This window comes from Nannobrachium achirus (genome assembly GCF_963921795.1).
Source record: "Nannobrachium achirus genome assembly, chromosome: 6".
Taxonomy (NCBI): Eukaryota; Metazoa; Chordata; class Actinopteri; order Myctophiformes; family Myctophidae; genus Nannobrachium; species Nannobrachium achirus.
Window position 1 is genome coordinate 37,342,265 of NC_137815.1, and position 23,514 is coordinate 37,365,778.

Consider the following 23,514-nt stretch of genomic DNA (forward strand, 5'->3'; position numbering starts at 1 on the left):
CAGATCCGGTCTAGAACATAGAACCCGCCTACTGTATCCGGTCATTTGATAAACACAGACATATTCACAGCCACGTGTTCCATATCCGCTACAGACCCAGACCGGATCAGCAATCTCCAAAGCGGATCTACCAAATCCCAGTCAGCGTCAGTCACGCCTACATTTTGGAGGAGGAGGAGCTCGTTCCTGTAAAAGTTTAGAAATGTCTGCAAAAGTTTTTTTTTCCCATTACCAGTGGATCTGGTATGTAGTGGTATGTTTCGTTAACAGTAAAAGGTAAATGGTTTTTAGTGTGATAACAACATAACCAACCAGAAAAGAAGTGCCCTTGTGCATTCGCAACTGTGTTTATGATGCCCCACCAAGGACAAGTTATTCCAATGTTTTCATCACTGGCGAGGAACAATGGAGCCACTAAATTAGCGTGCGGCTCTCAACTCTAATCGAATGCTTCAGGAGGTGATCACAGTATGTTCTTTTTTATTTCATCTGCAATTGGGACATTTGTTCCGACCTCCTTCGTGTCGTTGCAACAACAATGTGACCCACTCGGAGTTGACGACATGGACGCGTTCCGCTATTTTGGAGGACAGGGCTCTGAGGGCTGAGCATCCCCCTTGTTGTCAACCAAGTTCTTCTCGGGATGTGTCCAGCAGCTACATGTCTGTCTCAAACGGTATCTGGGAAGGACGCGAGGTGGGTGAATCCTGAAGTGAAACCTGCTATAAATAGCCTACATTATGTATGTGCTGGGGTATAATAACTGGGTTATTTGTCCAGGGAGAAGTGTCCCTGCGTATGTCTACTCTAATACAGCTTGCAGTCTGTCACGTTCATGTAGGCTAACAGCTGCTTTACATCAGTAACATTACATAATGCATGTCACTACTATTATGTGTGTCCTTTTTCGCAGGGTCTTTCTTTCGCCCTTTGTACGAAATCAGCTGAGCTGAGTTTCCAGAGGATGGATGGTTTGTGTACTTTTTCCTAAAATACACACATTATCTATTATTGTCAGCGTGTTTGTTATCAATCATTCCATCATATCGCACCATGATGATTGCAATCTAACCATAAATCATAACTCTTGTAGAGGTCGCTTATTGGGACGTTTACTCTCTAAGCGACCTCTACAAGAGTTATGATTTATGGCTAATTGCAATCAATGGTAAACTCCGTGAGAGGTAAATAATATGCAATTGTTTGCTAATAACAGTGGTAGACAATTTAAGCAGATTATTAATGTAGATGTGTAAGTTGCCAGAAGAACTGCAGAGCTCCTGTCATGATTTGTTTCCATTCTCACCCTCCATCACATCACATCACTTCACTAACTGCCCCAACAATAATATTATAATGTAACTTCACAGGAGCAAAGGAAATGTGTGGGCCCATGATGTTCTCCGATGAGGAGGGACCCGTCTTGTCCACAGCTCCTGCCGGCCCCTGGGGCCACTCAATTTACAGCTCCTTTACTTACATGTTATCAGACATCATACGCCGTAGAAGACGGAGAAGCACTCTCACCAGGTACAACCCTGGTCGTACACTGCCTCAGGTATGCTTCTCTGTTTACTGGGAACCTTACTTGTCAGTTGTCACAAGTGCTCTCAAATGCTCTGCTGACAATTCTTATTCGTATATGAGTCGCTATGTGCCTTTTTAAATTAGAAGACATAATTGTGCAAAGATTTATTGTTATATGGAATGTATTACAATGTCTTCCATTTGAATTGTCCTGTAGGTTCAGAGTGTAACAAACCCATCAGCGTTTGGAGTCAAATTCTACAAGTGTGCTCAGGTACAAGTATGACTTTTTGTATTTCTGCCTGTATTGTATTTCTATTCTCAATATGCATATTACAGGTGTAATTGTGCTCAAGTCAATTGTACTATAAATGCAATCAGAGAACCCATTCGGTAAAACAAAAATAATCTGCCTTGAGACTAGAGATTTCCATAAATGTGAATGAACAAATGATTAAGATACATTTTACTCATCTTTATCAAGATCGGTGAGCTTTGTCATTATTAGTCTATCTGTATTTTATGTAATGTATGTTGAGATGAGATATGCCCATGTATGAAAATCATACTTTTTCATAAAGTGTTTCTGATTCTATTCTGAAGTAGGGATGGGACGATACGCAATATTATCGTTTATCGTGATAAAAAACACTCACGATAATCGTATCGTGGAGATTTAATTTATCGGGATATCGTCCTCTGTCATGCACTGGTATCAATTCACCTTAACTAGCTGCATATCCAGTATCACTTAAACCCTCTATAATTGGTAAAAGGTACTTATAATATACATACTTGAGTCCTTTTTTTTCACTCTATCAAATAAGCGACGCGTTGTGAGCTTGCAGATCTGCAATTTTTTGGCAAATGTTCCGCCCCGGGATAATGGATTTGGATTATCACGATAATATTGTAAATCGCAAATTATTTTGTCACGATAATCGTGATATGACATTTTCATATCATCCCATCCCTATTCTGACGTGCTTTTTACGTTTCAATTTCCATGGGACCAGGTGAAGTTTGGTACCGATCCCCCTCAACTCACTTTCTTCCTGCGGGTTCGCAACCATGGACCAGTGGGAGGCACCAACCTTACACAGGTGGCCATCCGTGACTCTATCTCTGGGATAGTACCTGTAAAGACTGAAGGCAAGGTGGTGGAAACAGGGTACCAGACCTTTGCCATCGATTTTCTGCCCGGTAGGAATATGTTTTAATTTGTAAATTACGGTGCCCATGTTGGGTCTTCAATAAATAACCATCTGTTTGTTGGCCTTTTGTCTTTTTAGCTGGGTCCCAACATGTTGTGAATTATACAGCTCATATCAAGACCAATAAGAATGAAGTATTAGACCTTCCAGCATTTCTCACCTTCTCCAATGCCTCTCAGGTACTGTCAAGCTGTCATAGTTCACATTATTGGAATTCTCTCTTCTAATACAGTGGTTCTCAACCTTTTCAGTCTGTGACCCCCCAAAAGAATCATATTTGAACCGGGGACCCCACACCCTGACAAGCACTTGGAATTGTAGTAGTTGAGGCATTACATTTTGTTTGACTCGTTTCCACAATATTGTGAAAATAGCAGATCTACAAGCTCACAACGTCTCGCAACGGAAGATGTTGTGAGCTTGTATTGTTCACAATCCTTGCTTCTTTTTTTATATTATTTGACAATTTGGCTAATGTGTAACTGTAGTTTTTTGATTACTTTTGATGCAGTAATGGTCTTTAAATTGTCACTTCACTGTCATCTTTGTGGGTCCCGATTCCCGACCCACAGGTTGAGAACCACTGTTCTAATAAGACCCTGACTAATTGTGGAGATGTATATTTTCTTGGCCCCTCAGAATGATGTCAGCATGTTTGGTCCTCTAATGGCTAATCTAACCTTGAGCGTGAACTCTACTGACAGGGTAAGTGGTGAGCACTTAGCATATACAGTACATTTACTCAGTCCCTTTAATGGAACCATGCGTCCACAGAATAATGCAGCAGTTGGAGATTTTGTAGTAAAAGTTTGAATGATATTTATCACTTTTATTTCTAGATTTATCCTAACCACGGGGCCCATTGTGCTGGATTTGTCGGCGCTTTCTTTGTGACCTTGATGCTGCTCTCTCTGGGATATTTGGCCATGAACATTTTATGTGTCAGAACTAGACTGAACCTTCTACAACAAAGGGTATTAAGAGACTAACTTTCATGAAGTGTCATCAAAAGGATTTTGTACATTACTACCTTATGTAATACTTGTTTATAATACATTCATAAAGCAATCAAACCATTTTAGCATGTTTTGTATTCTGATAAAATATGTACATGTATTATTCTTTTGAGTGAATATCATAATTTCAGTATATAAATGTATGTATAGTACAATATGCAGTCATTGTATTGTTGCCCTGACAATATGCACAGTTTACACTACAGGCTTTTCTTATTGGTTTCCCTCAGAAGAGGAGGGGGGATTCAGACCCTGAGTTTGCAGACTCCAACATGAGTGAGACAGCCAAAGATGAGGCTGCATTTGAAGACAAGATGGTGGACATCATGGTTCTGGAGGACCCTCAAAACATGTCCCAGGCTCTGGAGAAGTGAGTAGATCAGCACAATGCAGTTAGCTTCAGCTACTTAGGATTCAGTGGTTACTTCCCTTGTTTTCATCCCTCTCTGTTGCCTTTTAATGAATGTTTTGTGTAAAATCTAAAAGCCTTAATAGCCGTAATTCAATAAAGCACCATAAATTAGTTCCTGTATAAAAAAAGCATTATACATTATTTTGAATGCTGCAATGCATCAACAAATACTTTGTGACTGCATGTCTTCTTTTTCATTATATATATATCAGTGGTTCTCAAACTTGGGGTTGGGACCCCAAGTGAGGTCCCCAAATTATTTTGTGGGGTCCCCAGATGATTAGCTTAATGTCATTTTGTTGGTATGGTAATGGTAAGCAAACCAACACAGTAAGTGGTATCTGCACATTTCTAAAGTGACAATTTAAGGACTTTCAAGACCGCTTTAATAGCCTACCAAACTGGCAAAATGGTCAAATATTAAGTAAGCAAGAGGCGAACATTGTGAAAAAAGCAGATCTACATGCTAACAACGTCTCAACGCGAGGCGTCATAATGTAATAAAAGAAATGCAATAAAAACTCATAATGTAATAATCAGCTCATAATGTAATAAAAAAACGAGCGCATAACGTAATAACAGCTTTTCCAATAATGTAATAATGTGTTACATAAAGAACCTCCACATAGGAGGCTCATAATGTAATAAAACTTCATAATGTAATAATGTATTTTTTATTACATTATGAGCTGATTATTACATTATGAGCTTTTATTACATTTTAATTATTACATTATGGGCTAGTTTTTTATTACATTATGAGCTGATTATTACATTATGAGTTTTTATTACATTTCTTATTACATTATGAGCTCTTATTACATATGAGCCGTTATTACATTATTGGTTGCTAGTGCTACACACCCTGCCAACTTTGTTGATGAAGAATGGAGCAACTATCTGCTAAACATGCAGCAAATGAATACATATGGGGATCATTTAACTGTACAACAAATATCCACAGAGTTCAACGTACAGTTTGTGATTGTATCGACACTGGGTGTTGATGCAACATTGATAACACACACTTGATTCAAAGAGTCCAGGAAGCAGAGGAGAGCGCACCACTTAGATCTGTCCAGACTTAGGACCAGAGTGAGGTACGGGTCAGGGCCAGAGTGAGGGACTGGGTCAGGGCCAAGGTGAGGTACCGGGTCAGGGCCAGAGTGAGGTACGGGTCAGGGCCAGAGTGAGGGACCGGGTCAGGGCCACAGTGAGGTACCGGGTCAGGGCCAGAGTGAGGGCCAGACTTAGGGCCAGAGTGAGGGCCAGACTTAGGGCGAGAGTGAGGGCCAGATCGAAGTGGTGCTTCCTGGACTCTTTGAATCAAGTGTGTGACTGGTCCATCAAGGCTTACATAATGGTCCCCATGACCTTCGGCAAAGTGGCCCAGAATTAGCAATGGCAGACTGTCGTCATACTGACCACATGGGGATATTATCGATGTTGCATCAACACCCAGTGTCGATACAATCACGAACTGTACGTTGAACATTGTTGATGCTCTTTGTACAGTTAATGGTTCTACACCATGTATTTAAAAATAATGTATAATTTTAAAATAATGTAACATTGTTTGTATCCCCAAAAACGTTTTTCAAAAGGTTTGAGGCTAAATTACCATTCCTGAATACAGAGCCCCTGTCATTTCTGCCTGGCTTTCAGAGCATTTTCAGCTGCAGTACCACCTTGTCCTGAGTGGGAGGACTGTGCTATTGAGCCAGTTTTGGCCCCACACTCCTCCCCACCTCCTGCTCAGCAGGCCTGCCCACCCCTCCCCAACCCTCTCCCAGCTCCTCCTGCCTCCTTCTCAGGCCTGCCCACCCCTCCCCAACCCCCACTCAGCACACAATCGGACCTAAAATCAGACAGCCCGTTCTGAAACCTGCTAACATAGATCTGCCCATAAACTGAGAAAGACACAATGGTCAGAAATAGGACTTTGTGAGGATAGAACCTGCTAGTGGGACACCCAAAAAATACATACAAATTGGAAAAATTAAAATTCATGGTGTATTCCCTTTAAATGATCCCTATATGTATTCATTTGCTGCATGCTTAGCAGATAGTTGCTCCATTTGTCATCAACAAAGTTGGCAAGGTGTGTTACCCACAACCAATAATGTAATAACAGCTCATAATGTAATAAAATAATTAATAAAAACTCATACTGTAATAATCAGCTCATAATGTAATAAAAAACAAGCTCATAATGTAATAATCAAAATGTAATAAAAGCTCATAATGTAATAATCAGCTCATAATGTAATAAAAATACATTATTACATTATGAAGTTTTATTACATTATGAGCCTCCTATGTGGAGGTTCTTAATGTAACACATTATTACATTATTACATTATTGAAAAATCTGTTATTACGTTATGCGCTCGTTTTTTTATTACATTATGAGCTGATTATTACATTATGAGTTTTTATTACATTTATTTTATTACATTATGAGCCCTTATTACATTATGAGCCCTTATTACATTATGAGTTGCTACAGGGTCCCCAGTTCAAATATGTTTATTTTTTTGTATTTTAGTCGCAGCCTAAAAAGGTTTGAGAACCACTGATATATATCATTCAAATTAGATTTTGTTAACCAAAAGCCACCTCCTTTTCTTTTCGACCTCTTGCTTTACCCTCCTCTGTCCCCCGTCAGTCTTGAGATGTCCAGCTTGCTGCGAGCCACCACCAACCTGGAGGCCACCCGGGTTCAGATCTACAAGGACGTGATGGCTGCCCTGCTGGGAAGCCTGCGCTCCCAGGGCAAGGCCAGCGCCCAGGCCCAGCAGAGGCTACTCAGCGTGCTCCATGGCCAACTGCTGGGCATGGAGGGCCGTCTGAAGGAGGAGCGGGGGGCCCGCATGGCCGCGCTGGCCGGCCAGTGCAACCTGGAGACGCGGGAAGAAATGGAGGTTGAGCACCACAGGGAAGCAGCGGAGAAGGCCAGGGCTGAACTGCTGTGTCAGCATGCAGACCAACAGGTGTGGACGGTTACGCAATAAGTATTTGATGGACTGTCCATTTTGCATGGACATACAAAGTCACCTATTGATAAGCTGACTCTGATTGTCTGGTATTCTTTATTGGGAATAACCCCTTGAGAAAAATAATCTTGTTTATTAATTATATAAGGAGGCAAGATATTTGTGGCCTACCTAAGGTAATGCCAGCAAGCGTTAACTATTCATAATCATCATTCATTCATAATCAAAACTTTATGTGTTGTTTCATTCTTGCAGTTTTATAACTGAACAGTCAAGTATATGGCTTATGGAATTGTGGACCTTAATTCCCTGCCATACTGTACATTTACACATTTGTTCTCATTCAAGTTGAATACATTATAATAATGATAATATTCGGTATGCGAGCACATTGTCCTTTCTAAAGTCTGCACGCTTGCATTGTAGTAAGTACATGTTTATAACTAATCTATAAAGGTTTTCAGATAAAGAACATCAACACTGTCCCGAACCTTCCAATCTTTTTGAACTTGGATGTTGAGAAACAAATCAAACAATAAAATCATGAATAAAGTATCTATGATACTGTTAATTTAACAGGAGCTTCTCCAGTGCAGTGTCCTGCTGGAGAGGCTACACAAGCTGACCCAGAGCCAGCTCCAGAGGGCCCTGCTGGTGCGACATGAGGAGGCCTCCGCCAAGGTCCAGAGGCAGATTGTGGAGTGGCGGCGGGTGGAGCTCCATAAGATCTTCTCTGAAGAGCTGGAGGAGGCCACCAGGATGGGCGAGTTGGACAAGAGCACCACCAAGAGCCTCCAGCACCAATACTTCACCTGCCAAGTGAGCACGACAAGATGATTTAAACCGTTTAGGCCTGGGATTATTTTATACTTTAGCTACTGAAAAATAGCAGATTCACAAGCTCACAGTGCAGCACTTGGTGAGCTTGTTTTTTAATAGTTAAAGCATAAAATAATGCTTAATAATGTGTACCCGGTGTAAATGGGTTAAAGCACCACTTCACATTCCTATTGTTCTATTGTTTATTGTTTATTAAATGGATCCCCATTAGCTGACACCGGTGGCGACAGCTAATCTTCCTGGGGTCCATAATATGGAAATGAAAAATAATGAAAATAATATGTATTTTCATGTTTTTATATTTGTATTTATCTTATATAATAATATACATACACATATAAAATACATGAAAATACATGATTACTTTACATGAATTACATTATTGTGTCAAGGATTGTGTTGAAAACCTTTCAAGGCTGTGGGAAAACAGATTTGGAATGTCCTTTTAATATCCAGTATATTTTGGTCAATGCACCAGTTCTGACTGAGTGCAAGTGAATTGACCTTGAATAATGTTCTCTCATTTGCCCAGGATCAACTGGAAGAGGTACTAGATGTGGTCCTAGCCAATCAGCGCTGCATGCTGGCAGAGCGCCATGCCCAGAGGAAGTTTCTGGTCCACAGCCTCCACAGTCTCAAAGGCCTGATTTCAGACACCTTCTCCAACACCTCCTCTAATCTGGATAACTGGTTTAATCATATCAAAAGGTCAGAGCCTGTTGTAGGTGAAAGAGTCACTGCCTTGAAATGAGTGTTAAAAAACAATTACAACCAGTAAGACTCCCTAATCGGGAGATAAGCGACCGTCAGGTCGCAGCGTGATTTTAGGGCAAAATGTGTAGGAGCAGTGTCCAAAAATGTGTTTGAAAAAATCGGCCAGATGGTGGCGCTATATGGGACAGATCCATGTTGATGACATGAGTGTAGACATACTGTGTACCGATTTGCATGGTTTTAGGGCAAAATCTGTAGGAGCAGTGTCCAAAAATGATTTTGAAAAAATCGGCCTGATGGTGGCGCTATATGGGACAGATCCATGTTGATGACATGAGTGTAGACATTCTGTGTACCGATTTGCGTGATTTTAGGGCAAAATCTGTAGGATCAGTGTCCAAAAATGTGTTTGAAAAAATGGGCCTGATGGTGGCGCTATATGGGACAGATTCATGTTGACGGCTCTCTTGGCGCCGCCGAGGCGGACGCGTGGGTACCGGCTTCGGCTCTCCCGGTCGCCCCTAGGCGCTGCAGTGGCAGGGGTCTGGAGCACCAGGAGTCGGTGGTCCCCAGGAAGTCCCCGTGAACAGCCCCGTTTGGGTGGTCATTTGGTCATTTTTGCACTTTTTGGCGTCGGCGGAAGGGGGTCCCTGGAGCTCCGGGGGTCCCTGGTTGTGGATTGGCAGGCAAGGAGTGTGTGTGCAAAGTTTGGCATGGATTGGGGTAACGGTAGCCTCGGAAACCCAGGCTTCATTTGGCGATCGGAAGAAAATGAAGCCTGGGCGATCGCGTTATGATCACTGTTGGAGGAAGTGTAGCATTTCCCTAACCAATCAGAGTGCAGAGAACGTCACACCGAATGTGTTGACATCATGACGCAGCAGCGTTCTCTGCGCTGAGCAGAGCAGCAGAGGGGGGAGGAGAACAAATGCTATTGGTCGGAGACTTGCGGTGAGACTCGCCGCGCCCGCCCATCTGCCTACACGAACTGGTCCGCGTTAGCCTAGTGTGGGGTAGCGGTGGCGGAGATATGAGTTGGGGAAAAGTGTGGCGTGACGGACAGACTGACTGACAGACTGACAGACAGACTGACTGACAGACAGCTGGTGGAGGTTTTGGTAGTAACTGCGACCTGACGGTCGCAATAAAAAACATTACAATAAGCATATGTGTAAACAACCCATGTTGGTGCAGAATGTGAACAAATACCTTCATTCATACCTTCATGTTTTGCTTGCAATGCTGACATGTGAATGAATGACCAACTATGAAATACATTTTTTACAACAGTAGACATCTAAACCCATCACATTTCTCCAAACAATACAATGGGGATGGTGGTGTTCTCTTCTTGTCCACCAGAGGGGGCAGTGTGCCTGCAGAGCAGATAGAGCAGCTTCAGGACAAGGCTCAGAAGGACCTGGTGCTGGTGAGACAGAGGCTGGAGGACGCTCTGAACCAGGAGAGGAGAGCCATGCACTGTGGGCTGGTCAAAAAGAGGAGGGAACTCATCTCTGACATGGTGAATATGCCACTAACACTCACCACTGTCACCAGGCCCCACTTTGAGAACCACTGGCTTAAAATCATGTTTTATTCATTAAAATACGTTCTGGATTGCAGCTTTAATATTAAGACCTGGAAATCATCACTTTAGATTTTTTTTAACCACTTTAACCATTATATTTTATATTTTAGCTATTCAAAAACAGCAGATATACATTTATAAGCTCATGAAAATGCACATGAAAATGTGTGCAAATGTAAGATTTTTTTAAGCAAATATTTTGAACTGAACAAAATATTTTGCGATGGGGGTTGGCGGCAAATACCTATGATTTCGGCGGTCTTTGGACATGAAAAAGATTTGAGCAGCACTGATATAGGAACATAAGTTTATCAGAAAACTGTTCCGGATTGTAGCTTGAACCGACCCTCTTTTCAATCGTCCATCCCCTCCAGCTGCAGACTCACAAGCAGAGGCAGAGGGATCTGTCAGGCCTGTCTAAGAGCCTGGAGGAGACGGTGGACATCGCCCAGCACCTGCACTGCTGGCAGAACCTGCTGACCTCCCAGAGCCTGGAGCTGGCTGAGCTCATCAACAACCTGGACGAAGAGGCTGCCGCAGACATCCGCAAGGTGACACACTTTCAACGTTCTGTTGTTGCTAACGTAACGTGTGCAAAAACCAATGGCAACATACTGCAAGCTATTTACACCAGGGTTCCTCAAAGTAGCGTGCAGTGATGCCAATCCAGGGGTGCCGCAGAATACTTTGATAATATTTGAAATTCAAAGTTTCAGTTAAACCACTTAGATGCTTAGTAAAACAGACCTGAGTTGCACTGTACTTGATGAGTTCTTTTTCCATCTATGCCAACTCTCTTCACCAAAAATAGTAGATCTACAAGCTCACGACACGTTGTGAGCAAGACAATGGAGTATGCAGACTATGCACCAAAAATCATCCCCTGTCTCCATTGTTCCACCCTTTTCTATACTGTAGGTGACAATGCGTGTGCTACAGACTGCCATGGCAGAGGTCAAATCCATCCAGCCTTCTGCAACCCAGGCTCTGCTGACCCTCTGGCCCCCTGGAACCCCACGCTCCCTCCTCCAGCTGGAACCTGAGTCGGGCTCGGCCCAGGGCCAGGGGGGCCAAGGGGGCAGCGCTCTCCTCCAGGCCCAGGAGAGGCTCCACCAGGAGGGCAAGGCGGCCGTGCGCACCCTCAGGTGCACCAGGGAGGCCCTGCAGGAGGCCATGGAGAGAGAGCTGCAGGAGCAGAAGGAGATCAGGGCCAAGGGCCGGGCGTTCTTCAGGTATGTATAATAACACACTGCTTGACAATATCAAATGATTTTATGTGATACATAGTATGTAACTATGTATACAACAGTTCTGGTTAGGTTATTGCATTGGAGAAGAGGTATTCCACTAGTGCTGATAGTCAGTCAGTTCAATGGCATTGAATCGTTTTTCTGTGAAGTATCACTCTGTTTTTAAGCTAAACAAGCAACCTAGCTAAGGTTAGCCTGTTATGCAACCATTCAGTCAGGGCTGACTCTGATGCTAGAAACATTTAAGTAAGTGCCGGACTTTGTTTTAATTATATATCTTTACATTTTTAGGTTTAAAATCTTTAGGGATGCTGACATGAAATTTAGGGGTGCTTGACCACACCTTTTCTGGATGCGCCGTTGCACCGCTATTAGATGATGGTCTGTCCTCTTCATATTGTTGTCATTTAGAGCAGTGGTTCCCAAACCTTTTAGCTTGTGACCCAAAATATAAATTAGATATTTGCCCGTGACCCAAACTAGTAAAAACAGCAGATCTACTTGTAGATCGGCTATTTTCACTACTTTTTTTTTTTTTTTTTTTTTTCTTTTTTGAGGAAAAACTTTACTGGAAAATGTATTGAAATAATAATAATGAATTCAAAACAAAATGTAGGAGAAAAAGAAATTAAGGTCCGACCCACTGTTTGGGACAGTATATGACAACAAACTGTCTGTCTTTCTGTCTGTCTGCCTGTCCATCCTAGGTGTCTGTGTTCCTCCCAGCTGACCCTGTCAGAGGATGACATGCTGAGGATGAAGCTGGAGTTCCAGAAGTGTTTGTCTGTGATGGACCGCTGCCTGGTGCTGCCTCACGCCGTCTCCAGAGCCAAGCTCCACAGCGCCCTGTCTGCCTGGAGGAAAGACATGCATGAGCAGACCGAAAAAACACACACACAGGTGGGAAGAACTACTTTACTAGTGTTAATAGTAACGTTTCTGGGGCCTGCTCTTACATTTTAAAGCCTAATATATACAACCTCTTATATAAGATCTACAAGCTCAACAGTGTGAAGTGCTGTGAGAATTATGTATATCAACCCTTATATTGCACATAGCTACATAGTGGTGCCCTCTAGTGGCAAACTTCATAAACTGGTGAGTGAGTCAACCTCCTCTGGGGGGCGCCCGCTGGCCTACTGGTCCAGGGCAGGCGCATACAATTTAGGCATTGCCACATAGGCATGGATGCCTGGCATGGCAGCGCCGCTGGTTCGATTCCCGATCCGGACGACCTTTGCCGCGTGTCACTCCCCGTCTCTCCCCCCATTTCCTGTCAGTTAAATGTCCTATCAATAAAGGCATAAAAGCCCATAAAAGATATATAAAAAAATAAAAAAAGACAACCTCCTCTGTAATATTTTGTCACAGGCAGACCCTTTGTCACCCCTTTTTATCACTGTCTATAAAAACATATATTTTGCAAGTTTCATTGATTGATTGATTGTATAAGTAATTCTTTATTAGAAGTTTGCATAGGAAAATGTACAGTTTCATGACGGTACAGTTCACTGGTACCATGTCAACTAAAAGGATAGCTCAGGAAAGCACATGGATTATTTACATTGAGATCCTTTTTATTTATTGATTGATTGATTGACATTAATTGGTGAAGGGAGCCTGAAATCACCTGAACTGTTTCTTTAAAATGAGTTTATAGTATTCTCTAATTAAATTAAATTAAATGAAGGATTGGTTGATTGGGTGACAATTCAGTACTATAAAAATAGATTTTATGTAAGTGTTGAAAGAGGTTATGTTAGAGTACCATCTTGGGGCCAAAGTATACATAATTGATCCATCTTTCCAGTTTTTCTTTTTAGTAATCTGCATGTGGTTTACTTCAAAAATGCAAAGTGTGTTATTTAGATACAAGCCAAGGTCTGTTTGCTATCCTTGTTACTTTGTAGCACAAGCACATACTTGTTTCCACCAGGGAGTGGTGGTTGAAACAATAGGAACCCCCAAGTTCTAATCTAGATCCTCAGAAAGGAGAAATATCTACTGTATATAACACGGTATCGTTTCCTCCACAACAGAAACTTATTTCAACCTAGCATTTCTTCTCTCATCGTATTCTTGTTTTATCGCTCCTGTAGATAGTGGGCATGCCTGCATTTATTTAGCCGTCTCTCTCTGTTCTATTGCTATTACTTACGATCACTTATGCAGATAATTGCAATGAAATAAATTCGCAGACCGCCACTTGAGCTGAACTGCTGCGGGCGGTAATGTGAATACTAATGTTTTCTTTGATGTAATAACAAGTGTGGGGAATAGCGGCCAGCAGTGTAACCAACAATGTGGTCCACATCAATTGTGAGGCAACGGGATGACAGTGCATTGTTGCTCGGAGATCATAATGGGCTCTGCAGGGTTTTCAATTGTTAATCACATCATGGGAGTATGCTGTGGGCTCTTTCTCTCAACCACCTCAAAAACATTGTGGCTTTTTGCAGAAGAAGACGCACTCCAAGGGGAAATCCAGCGAGGCCAGACACAAAGCAGACCCATCTGAGCTGCTCGTCTTCCACAAGCGACTGGAGGACAGGATCCAGCTGCTTGACAAGGAGAAGGAGGTGGAGAGCAGTGTCATGGACAAGGTGAAGTATAAGAGAGAACAGCATTATTCTTTCTCTCAGTGAATTATCACAACCATAAATCCTTTTTATCTGCGGTGACTTGAGTGATGATGTCTATGATGGGAGGTGTATGATGCTGTTAGCTGATCTTTACTTGACATCAGACTCCTGAGCTAAACACATGTCACTACCCCCAGAGGTCATAACCAAGAGTGAATACTAACTGTGTGAACTAGGGAAGCGTTTTTTAAATATTCAGTAAATCTATTTTATTAATTGAGATCACACAATTATGGTAAAATATGAATAAGGTAAGGTATTGTAATAACATGTAAAAATGCAGTTTAACCAGCAGCGAAAAACACAGATTTTCATATTATGAATTATGATTATGATTTGTAAATTGCACAAATCAAGTTGTAAATTGTACATATATTTAAAAAACAAAATGAAATAATATTATTGAAATTGTTATTTGTTTAATCTGGACCAGAAGTAAGTTTCTAAATCAGAAGGGATGGGACTTTGAAATGAATTGACTTGACGTGTTTGTCTCTCTGGTTCCAGGTCCTGGTGGAGATGCAGAAGGACCGAGAGAGTGAGCTGCGCTCTCAGGCAGACAGCCTGGCCATGCAGATGGCAGCCATCTACTATCAGAAGGCAGAGAGGAGGACCAAGGTGCTGGAGACGTCCAGAGCCATGCTCACCCTGCACAGCATGCTCCCCCAGCAGCTCCGAGAGGGGAAGCACCTGGAGACACAGGAGCTGGCCCAGAGCATACAGAACCACTGTGCGGTAGGACACCATCCTCTCCAGTTGGATGTGTTTGAAGGGCAAGCACAAGGACAGTGGGAATATTACCAGCAAGCGTCTTGGCTTCTGGCACCGCCCTCGCAAAGCCTTAGTATCCATTGTTCTCATTCTTATTCTTATTTTTGTGCTTTCTCTTCACTTCACGGTATCCATTTATTGTGCACATTCTCCTGCTTTTCTCACACTGCATTGTTCTTGTCAGACTCGTGTCGTGCAAGACTCTTGCTTTTTGTTATCCATCACCATGAAAAAGAAGCTGTGTGATATTCTCATCACATAGCTCATAAAAAGTCTGACCGCTCATGTAAAGGTTAAGTCATTTAGATACATTTCCTTTTAATTTGACTCTGGATGGGGGGTACAGGGTCTAGAAGAAGCAGACCAGCAGCTTCAGAAGGAAAGGGCAGAACTGGGTTGCCTGGAGAAAGCTCAGCCCAGAGAGAAGCAAGCTAGCAACCGTGATGAAGAGGAGGAAGAGGAGGAGAGAGTGTTCCAGGTGCAGCAGGACTACAGGATGGCGACCATCCTCCAGGAGGCGCTGTACAAGTGTGACCAGGTCCTCTTGCTGTTGGACGATAGGTGGGCTGTTGTGTCAGTGGTCAAAGAAAAATAACGCACATCCTCCGTTGTTTAGTGCTGAGCTGACACTGCCAGAGCAGTGTTAGTAGGAAACAAGAAAATAGCTCGCAACTCACTTTCAGTAGCTCCAATATTTATATCTATGCTATGCTGCTTGACGTCTAAAATAAATATTGGAGCTACTGAAAGTGAGTTGCAAGCTATTTTCTTCAGTCAGTGGCACATCATCAAAGGCTGACTGAGAAAGCTTTTATTCCTGCTGATGCATTTCCATCAATAATCAGCTCTATTCTGCAAATGTTATAACTCTCATCCACCACTGCCAGGTTGCAAGGGTTGACAACCAGAGGTCAAGCCACAGAGGATCTGAAGGAACAACTGGAACTCAAGAGGCTGTATGCAAACTGTGACCAGGTCTGACTTTATCTCAATGACTCCTATATAATATTGTTTTGTCATTCTGTTGTGCGGACGTCACGTGAACATATTAATTTTCTAAATGTAGGCATTTAGCAGATGCTCTTATCCAGTTGTACAAACAACTGGCTGACTGGTCGAGTAAAGTGCCAAGAAAACTATTTAGTGCTACAATGTAACTAGGAATGCAGGTAAACCTCAAACCTTGCATGCAGTAGCGTTTTTCATGCAATTGCATGGGGGGGGGGGGGTCCAACCAATCAATCAATCCTCTACCAATAATCCTCTACCAACCGAGTGTTCAATGTCATGCAGGGGTTATGATTAGGGATGGGACGATATGAAAATTTCATATCACGATTATTGTGACAAAAGAAATCGCGATTTACGATATTATCATGATAATCAAAATCCATTATCCTGGGGCGGAACATTTGCCAAAAAATAGCCGATCTAAAGTTTGCAACGCGTCGCGACGCTTTGTGAGCTTGTAGATCGGCTATTTTTTGGCAAAGACATTTGATAGAGTGAAAAAAAAGACTATTTCAAGTAGGCTATGTATATTATAAGTACCCTTTACCAATTATAGAGGTTTTAAGTGGTACCAGATATGCAGCTTGGCAAATAAAAGGTGAATTGATCCCAGTGCATGACGGAGGATGATATCACGACAAATTAAATCTACACAATACGATTATCGTGAGTGTTTTTTATCACGATAATATCGCGTATCGTCCCATCCCTAGTTATGATTGAATCCTATTGGTTTGTTACTTTTTCAATATAGGTATTGAGTTTTTTTGGGGGGGGGGCATCTTTAAGACACCCGACCTGACCCCAAAAAACGTGTGTGTGATGCTCCCTGCAAAGTTCTATTTTGTTTGGAGCCCTCTGTTAAGTCCACCACTGCTTGCATGTGACTAAACTAACATCTAAATAACTTACTTATAGCATCTGTAGATAAGCAAACAGTATGCGTCTATCTGAGTGGCAGTAGCTGGGTGAGTTGAAACTGCCTGCCTGGGATTTGGAAGGTCACCGGTGCTGTTGATATATCTCTGAGCAAAACCCTTAACCCCTAACTGCTCTGTTTTAATAAGGAAAGGAAACTGGTATTCATGTTAACTAATTTAGTGTCTTTTAAACATCAACTGAAGGGGTTAACTGCCGCGTCGTCCTTACCTTTTAACGTGGCGACGTGCGTGCACAGATGGTGCGCGATGTCACGGATCATGTACCAGGCGAGTGTAGAACCGATCACGGCTTTCAAATAAAAAAATCAGATTGAAAAAAGACCTCTCCATCGCTGAGCTCCGTCTGCAACTGTTTACACGGAAGCTAACGGTAGCTGTGCCATGGTCCCGCCCCCAACCGGATACGGAAGTCATATCCGGCGCAGACCGGAAATGCAACCGGAAGCGATTTTAAGCGATTTTACTTTTTAATGTTTTATAGCGATTAAAGCACATTAAAGTCTCTGGACTACCGGCAGAGAGGTACATAGGGATTTTAACGGGACTATCGGGGGAGGCAGTAAATGAGTTAATGATGATGCTGTGTCTGTTTATTCATTGTAGTTTGTCTGTTCTGTCTACTGTTGCCTAGTATGCCATGTTATGATGGAGTCCCGTTTTCTTTTCATCTCAGGACTTGGATTTTGCATCACTGCTGGTGAGGCAGACTCGGCTATCTACCGATGTTCTCCTGGAGGCCCTGCGCCTTCTTCTCCCTACGCTGCCTGAATCTGAGCTCCTCTCAATCATAGACGCCCTCTGCCCCAAACAGCCTCCTGTTTCATGCTCCTCTGAGCAGGAACCCTCAGGGTGAGAATCTGCTTTAAGAAAAATAGGGGTGGGAGTCTTATGCCCTATTATGAGATCCACACTCACTAGATCAGGGGTTCTCAAACCTTTTTAGGCCGTGACACCCAAAATAAACATATTTGAACTGGGGACCCCCACCCTGACAAGCACTTGGAATTGTAGGTATTACATTTAATGTGACTCGGTTCCACAGATAAATATTGTGAAAATAGCAGATCGTTGCGAGTCGTTGTGAGCATGTAGATCGGCTATTTTCACAATGTTCGCTTCTTGTTTACTTAATATTTGACAGTTTGGCCAGTTTGGTATTAAAACGGTCTTGAAAGTCCTTAAATTGTCACTTTATAAATGTGCAGATACCCTGTATACACTTATACTGTGTGTTGGTTTGTTTACCATTGAGTGAGAAAGAAAATGACATTAAGCTAATGTTAAACCACTGCACTAGATACAAGAGTTTCAGCTGTATATTATTTACATTCATATACATTATAAAATTCAGAAAAATATTATGCTTTTTTTTCCTAAGCAAGCATTACCATTGCTATTACCGCTCGGCAAATATCAGGGGGCTTGTTAGAGAAATATCTCAACTCTTGTCTTATCCGTTAAGTAACCATGGTATTTTAAATTGGCATCCAATTTAGGAAAATAGCCATTAGAGCAGCAACGTCTATTTTCCTATCATAACTTAATTTAGGACTTCAAATTTGAAGGCTCTTCTGTAACATGATGATAGAATATATGCATAAGCAGCATATCACAGCTCTTAGGAATATTGTAAAGTATGCTTCTCATCAGAATGGCCATGTTGAATAGACTCATCAGAAATGTATTGTTTTCAGACTGGAAAATCAGTAGATCTTACCACCACACAGAACCATGTGTTACTGAGAAAGTGCATTTTTAGATTCTTTTTTTGAAATTACTCCGCATGACAAGTCCAAACCCCCACAGCTAGCAATTTTGGAGCCATATGCAGCCTACAACAGATGTTTGGCATTTAGTCTGTCAGTAAGTTCAAGCTGTACTGGCATTTACCTGTAAAGGCTGACTGCTCTTTGTTTTGTATTTAAACCCATAAACACACTGATTTACCTTTCAGTAGGACAATAATCACACATTTTCTACCTTAACTGCTGATGAATTGGTTTAATAATGCATCCGTGTCCAAGATATTGTGGACAGATCCTGTCTCTCTTTAAGCGAAAAGGGGGAATTTATATCAAGCCACTGATCATCATACAAGATGTGGTTAGCTCTTCAAACTCTCAAGCCAAGTTTTTTTCTGCATAATACATTTCATTTGAACTTGAATGAACACTAAGCAACTCTCTGAAAGCCATTGTCATCATGTGACAGTATCCACATTTTCCATTGTAATGTGGGCCTTTTCAAGTTTTATTTTTTTCCTCCGCGGTTTAAAGAATAAATAACAAATCTTGGAATAGCTTTATTTTTGTGTTTCAAATAAGAACATAGATTCCTAATAATTCAAAGGTCAACACCTTTGAGGGATTTAATGTGAATGCATAGTAAATTATGATATTCAAAGCAGCTTGCGGTCATTTCACCCAACCCAAAATGCTGGTGTTTTTAACAACTCTCAGTCTGAGGTCCCACAAGGGTGGAACCTCTTCCCCCCATTAGACCAAATATCAAATCATACATCATCATCATTCTATCTCCATCTTCTCGTAATCCATTGGCTCCGTCTGTGGAATACTTACTGCTGTTGTCTGGCCCACACTGTGGTTGGGCTGTTTTTGAATAATACTCTATGAACGATGTCCCCTTGGACCAGAGATGTCTAGCCAAAGGACAAGGGAATAAGGGAATTTTTAGACCAAGATGTAACATCTCTGGTGTTTGGGTATTTGGTGTCTGCCTCTGCGAGGTGTAAGTAATATTCCTACACATTATGTTGGGACTAATTAAAGTACTATATGTGCAAGGCACAAAGGAATTTCAACAGAGCTGCATCTTATCAACTGTACATCTTAAAGCCTTTTCTTTGTTGTACTTTTCAATAATGTTATCAATTACAATTCACATGGGAACCTATATTTCGACATAGTTCATTTTTCAACAGTTCATCATCACTTGACTAACCATGAAGGATTCTCTCCACAATGCACCTTGATTTATAGGCCAGGGAGTCCTCACAGAGCCAGAACGTATTATGGACACCATCTGGAAAATGTTTGCTTTTGCTGAAAAACTGCAGGCTCCTGGATTTGGAAATTGCTGTAGTAATAGTAATATTTGTCCTTGGTTACTTGTGGGTGCTTAATTAGGGTGACCAGACGTCCCGGTTTACCCGGGACAGTCCCGTTTTCAAGCTGCGTGTCCCGGTGTCCCGACAAATATCTCTAAAACACTAATTTGTCCCGGTTTTCAACATTCACTGCAAAATAGTCCCAGTTTTCGCCAGAATTAAAATAATAGTAGCTGTTTTCAGTGGTTGCATAGACATTTATCATGTTCTTTTCATGAAAACATGCTCACCTAACCAATCAGAAAACATGAACAAATTCATTGCGTGTCTGAATTCAACACTGAGCCTGTTTGTCAATCACTCACTGCCTGTTTGCAACCCTGCGGTGCGTGTGTGCACGTGCACAAACGTTAGAGAATGGGCACGCGCGTGCGCGGTAACGTGCGCATTGCTTTTAGGGTCCCGGTTTTAGGCAACAGTGTTTCGCGTCCCGGTTTGAGTGGCTGAAAATATGGTCACCCTATGCTTAATAGTAAATAAGCCAAAGCCATGTACAGTACTGTGAACAATGTTAAACAATATTCAAGGCAATGTGAACAATATTTAAGTGGTTTTACCTCAGCAGAAATGGTAGGCAGTATAGGCACACAAAAACACAACATCCCATTCATCAATACTGATGAATGGGATTTTTAAATCAAAACCTACCATTGTCTACCAAAGTTGTATGTCATTAACATGCTAACTATCAATGATTTGATTTCTCATCACCAGGTGTCCTAGAGGATCAAGTAGAACTATGCTGGTCAAACTAAGGAAAGACATAGTGGTTAGGAATATGCTGAGCCAAAACATGGATAACAAGGACAGATTCAGGTGAGCTCAATTACATAGTGAATAACTCTGTGATACTACAATCTGCTACATTCATTAGGCACAACAATACCACTGGAAAATATTAGTTTTCTGTTTAAATATGAGTTCAACCCACCACTTAAACGCCTAGACTATATAATTTACTTCGAAGACTGGGGTCCCCGAAGACTCGACAAAAGGTCGCCTCCTTTTCTCCCTCTACACCATCTCTCTGCCTAAAATAGATGATCTAAAAGCTCACCCATGCAATGCAGCCGTTGTAAGCTTGTACAGTAGGGGCTCTATTATGATCCAGGTCTTATGCCTTATGCTTTAACTTCTTTGCCTTTTTTTTTTACTATATAGACATATTTTTTAAAATATTTCAAATAGCTGATCTGCAAGCTCACAACGTGCAGATGTAGATCAGCATTTGAAGTATTTAAAAATGTTTTTCAAAATAGTAAAAAAAAAGGCAAAGAAGTTAAGGCATAGCTGTTAAGGCATAGCTGGATCATAATAGAGCCCTAGATCTGCTATTTTAGACTGATTGTTAGCCTACATGATGAACAGTAGCCTATATGGGGACACTAGGGTCCATGGGGTTAAATGACCAAATGACACTTGACTAACAAAGGTTCTCTTGTCCTCCCAATGCCTCAGACTTCAGGAGAAAAGGCCAAACCTGATGGAAAAGCTATTCCACAGTCCTCGACTCGAGGCACTGAGAGATGTCATTCCAGTGTTGGTCGAGGAGAAGCAAAAGGATGGCGATCCTCCTGACACACAGCAGCAGCCTGTTAACAAGTCGTCTGTACAGCAGCAGCGCCAACACACCGTAAGAGAAGGAGCAGTGGAGGCAGACGACGCTACCACTTCCACCAGGTCATCATCAGCAACAATGCTAGGCATCCCTGCTACCGGCGAACGGGTGTTTGTGTTTCGAGATCCGCCAGAATCACGTGACCACGTTGTCGTCCCCAGGAGAAAAAGGAAGAGGAACTTTCTCAATCTGAAGAAGGGCTCAGTAGCCCCAACATGCCAAACGGTGCCTTAATTAGTGTGGTTGCTATAGGCAACCAGACTATTGTTCTAGGTCCGAGAACTTTTATGTCACCCAAAGTAAACCTGTTTTCATTTAACTTTTTTGTAATCCCAAACGTTTTCTGTATCCTTTTCTGTAACCCCAAAAGTCCATTCAATGGACCTTTTCTGTCCCTTTCTGATTGACAATATCATGTCCAATCAGACAGGATTGGTCATGCTTCACTTGACATCACAATATCTAATATAAATCGTAATACGGAATTCATTTCCTTTTTTTAAGATATTTGTTTATTGTTTTTTTTTTTGCACATCAACAATACATCATAGCATATTTCATGAAACGTGCCATGTGGAGGGAAGGGGAAACAAAACAAACAGAAAAGGAAACAAGGTAGCAAAAACAAAAAAAACACATAAAAAACAGTGCCATTTTGGTCACACCATAGCTCCACCATTTGACGTCAAGAGTGTAGAATGTCAATAATTCTGTAGCCAGAAGGGGGGGGGGGGGTCTTATTCAGGAATGACTGGGAAAGTTATTCTGTTTATGTACTCCAGGAAAGGGTCCCATGAATCATGAAATGTCCTGACACAGCCCGTAATTCATTTCCAGCGGATTCCTAGCGACTTGTGTCAGTGCCAGAATTTCTAGTTTTGATATTGCGCTGTTGGTCAGAAACCTCCTTATTAAATATTTTTTGTTGTTGTAATTTATTGCTCTACTTCATCATAAAAGAGTGTCACACAAATGTCAAAATAGAAGACCTACAAACTCACAACAAGTTGCATCATGTTCGTGTTGAGCTTAGCTTGTCAAATCGGCTATTTTGTATTATTTTAAATAAAAGGAACTTTTGTGGACATACAAATGTACAACCTTGACAGCAATGATATCATGCATGATGATGACACTCATTGATGGTAAATAGATCCTACTGAACTGCCAAATATGTAGTGCAACAAAATAGGACAATGTGTTGTATTGACATTGTATTTAGTAATGTAAAGGCAGCTGCTTTTATTTTGTAACCATTTATAGACTGTTTGATATCCTATATATGTCAGGGCAGAAATGGGCATTTGACATTTGTGTGGTAAATAAACAGTGAACAAAGTTCTCAAAGTGGTTTACTCTACTCAGAAGGCTGTATGCAGATTCAAATACATCACCTCAAAAATAGGCCTATTGCAACAGGTAAAATTATGCCAGATATTCATAATGTTCGCGCGGTCACACAGTGGCGTTTTGCACGCGCACCTATTCATTGACAAATTAAGCACTGTTGCATGTTTGTGAATAATAATGTTTTTTTTTTGTTTTTATTAAATCTTTATGCAAATATCTGATCATGACATACAAGACAATACAAAACAGACAATACAGTACAGTACAACACAAATACAAACACAAACGACAAGTTATCAATACATCAATACAAAACAAATCATAGCCAGGGGGATTGTGAATAATAATGTGTTCTACTTCCAAATGCACTGTCGACGTCATCGTCCTTTCCTTTTTCCCCCCCGCTGCGCACCGTCCTTAAAATAGCCAAGCGGCCACTTCCAGAGTCAGTCCACACAGTCCATCTCTCAGACGTCTAGTGACCAGCCAGCTGTACA

At 41.7% G+C, this 23,514-nt stretch overlaps 1 protein-coding gene across 1 annotated transcript; it reads left to right on the plus strand.

Annotated features, from left to right (window-relative positions):
* Positions 1-256: 256 nt before the first annotated feature.
* LOC308287073 (limbin-like) lies at positions 257-21,901 on the plus strand (the record flags this gene model as incomplete). The annotated part of the gene is made up of 23 exons (XM_080728194.1): positions 257-696; positions 914-971; positions 1,371-1,558; positions 1,745-1,801; positions 2,544-2,730; positions 2,820-2,920; positions 3,381-3,446; positions 3,581-3,715; positions 3,988-4,127; positions 6,838-7,162; positions 7,745-7,984; positions 8,538-8,713; positions 10,082-10,241; positions 10,682-10,858; positions 11,226-11,539; positions 12,265-12,457; positions 14,017-14,160; positions 14,707-14,934; positions 15,317-15,531; positions 15,858-15,945; positions 17,596-17,771; positions 20,764-20,865; positions 21,508-21,901. The coding sequence occupies exons 1-23, from the start codon at positions 448-450 to the stop codon at positions 21,899-21,901; spliced, it is 4,113 nt and encodes a 1,370-aa protein (XP_080584320.1). The 5' UTR covers positions 257-447.
* Between the last annotated feature and the right edge of the window lie 1,613 nt (positions 21,902-23,514).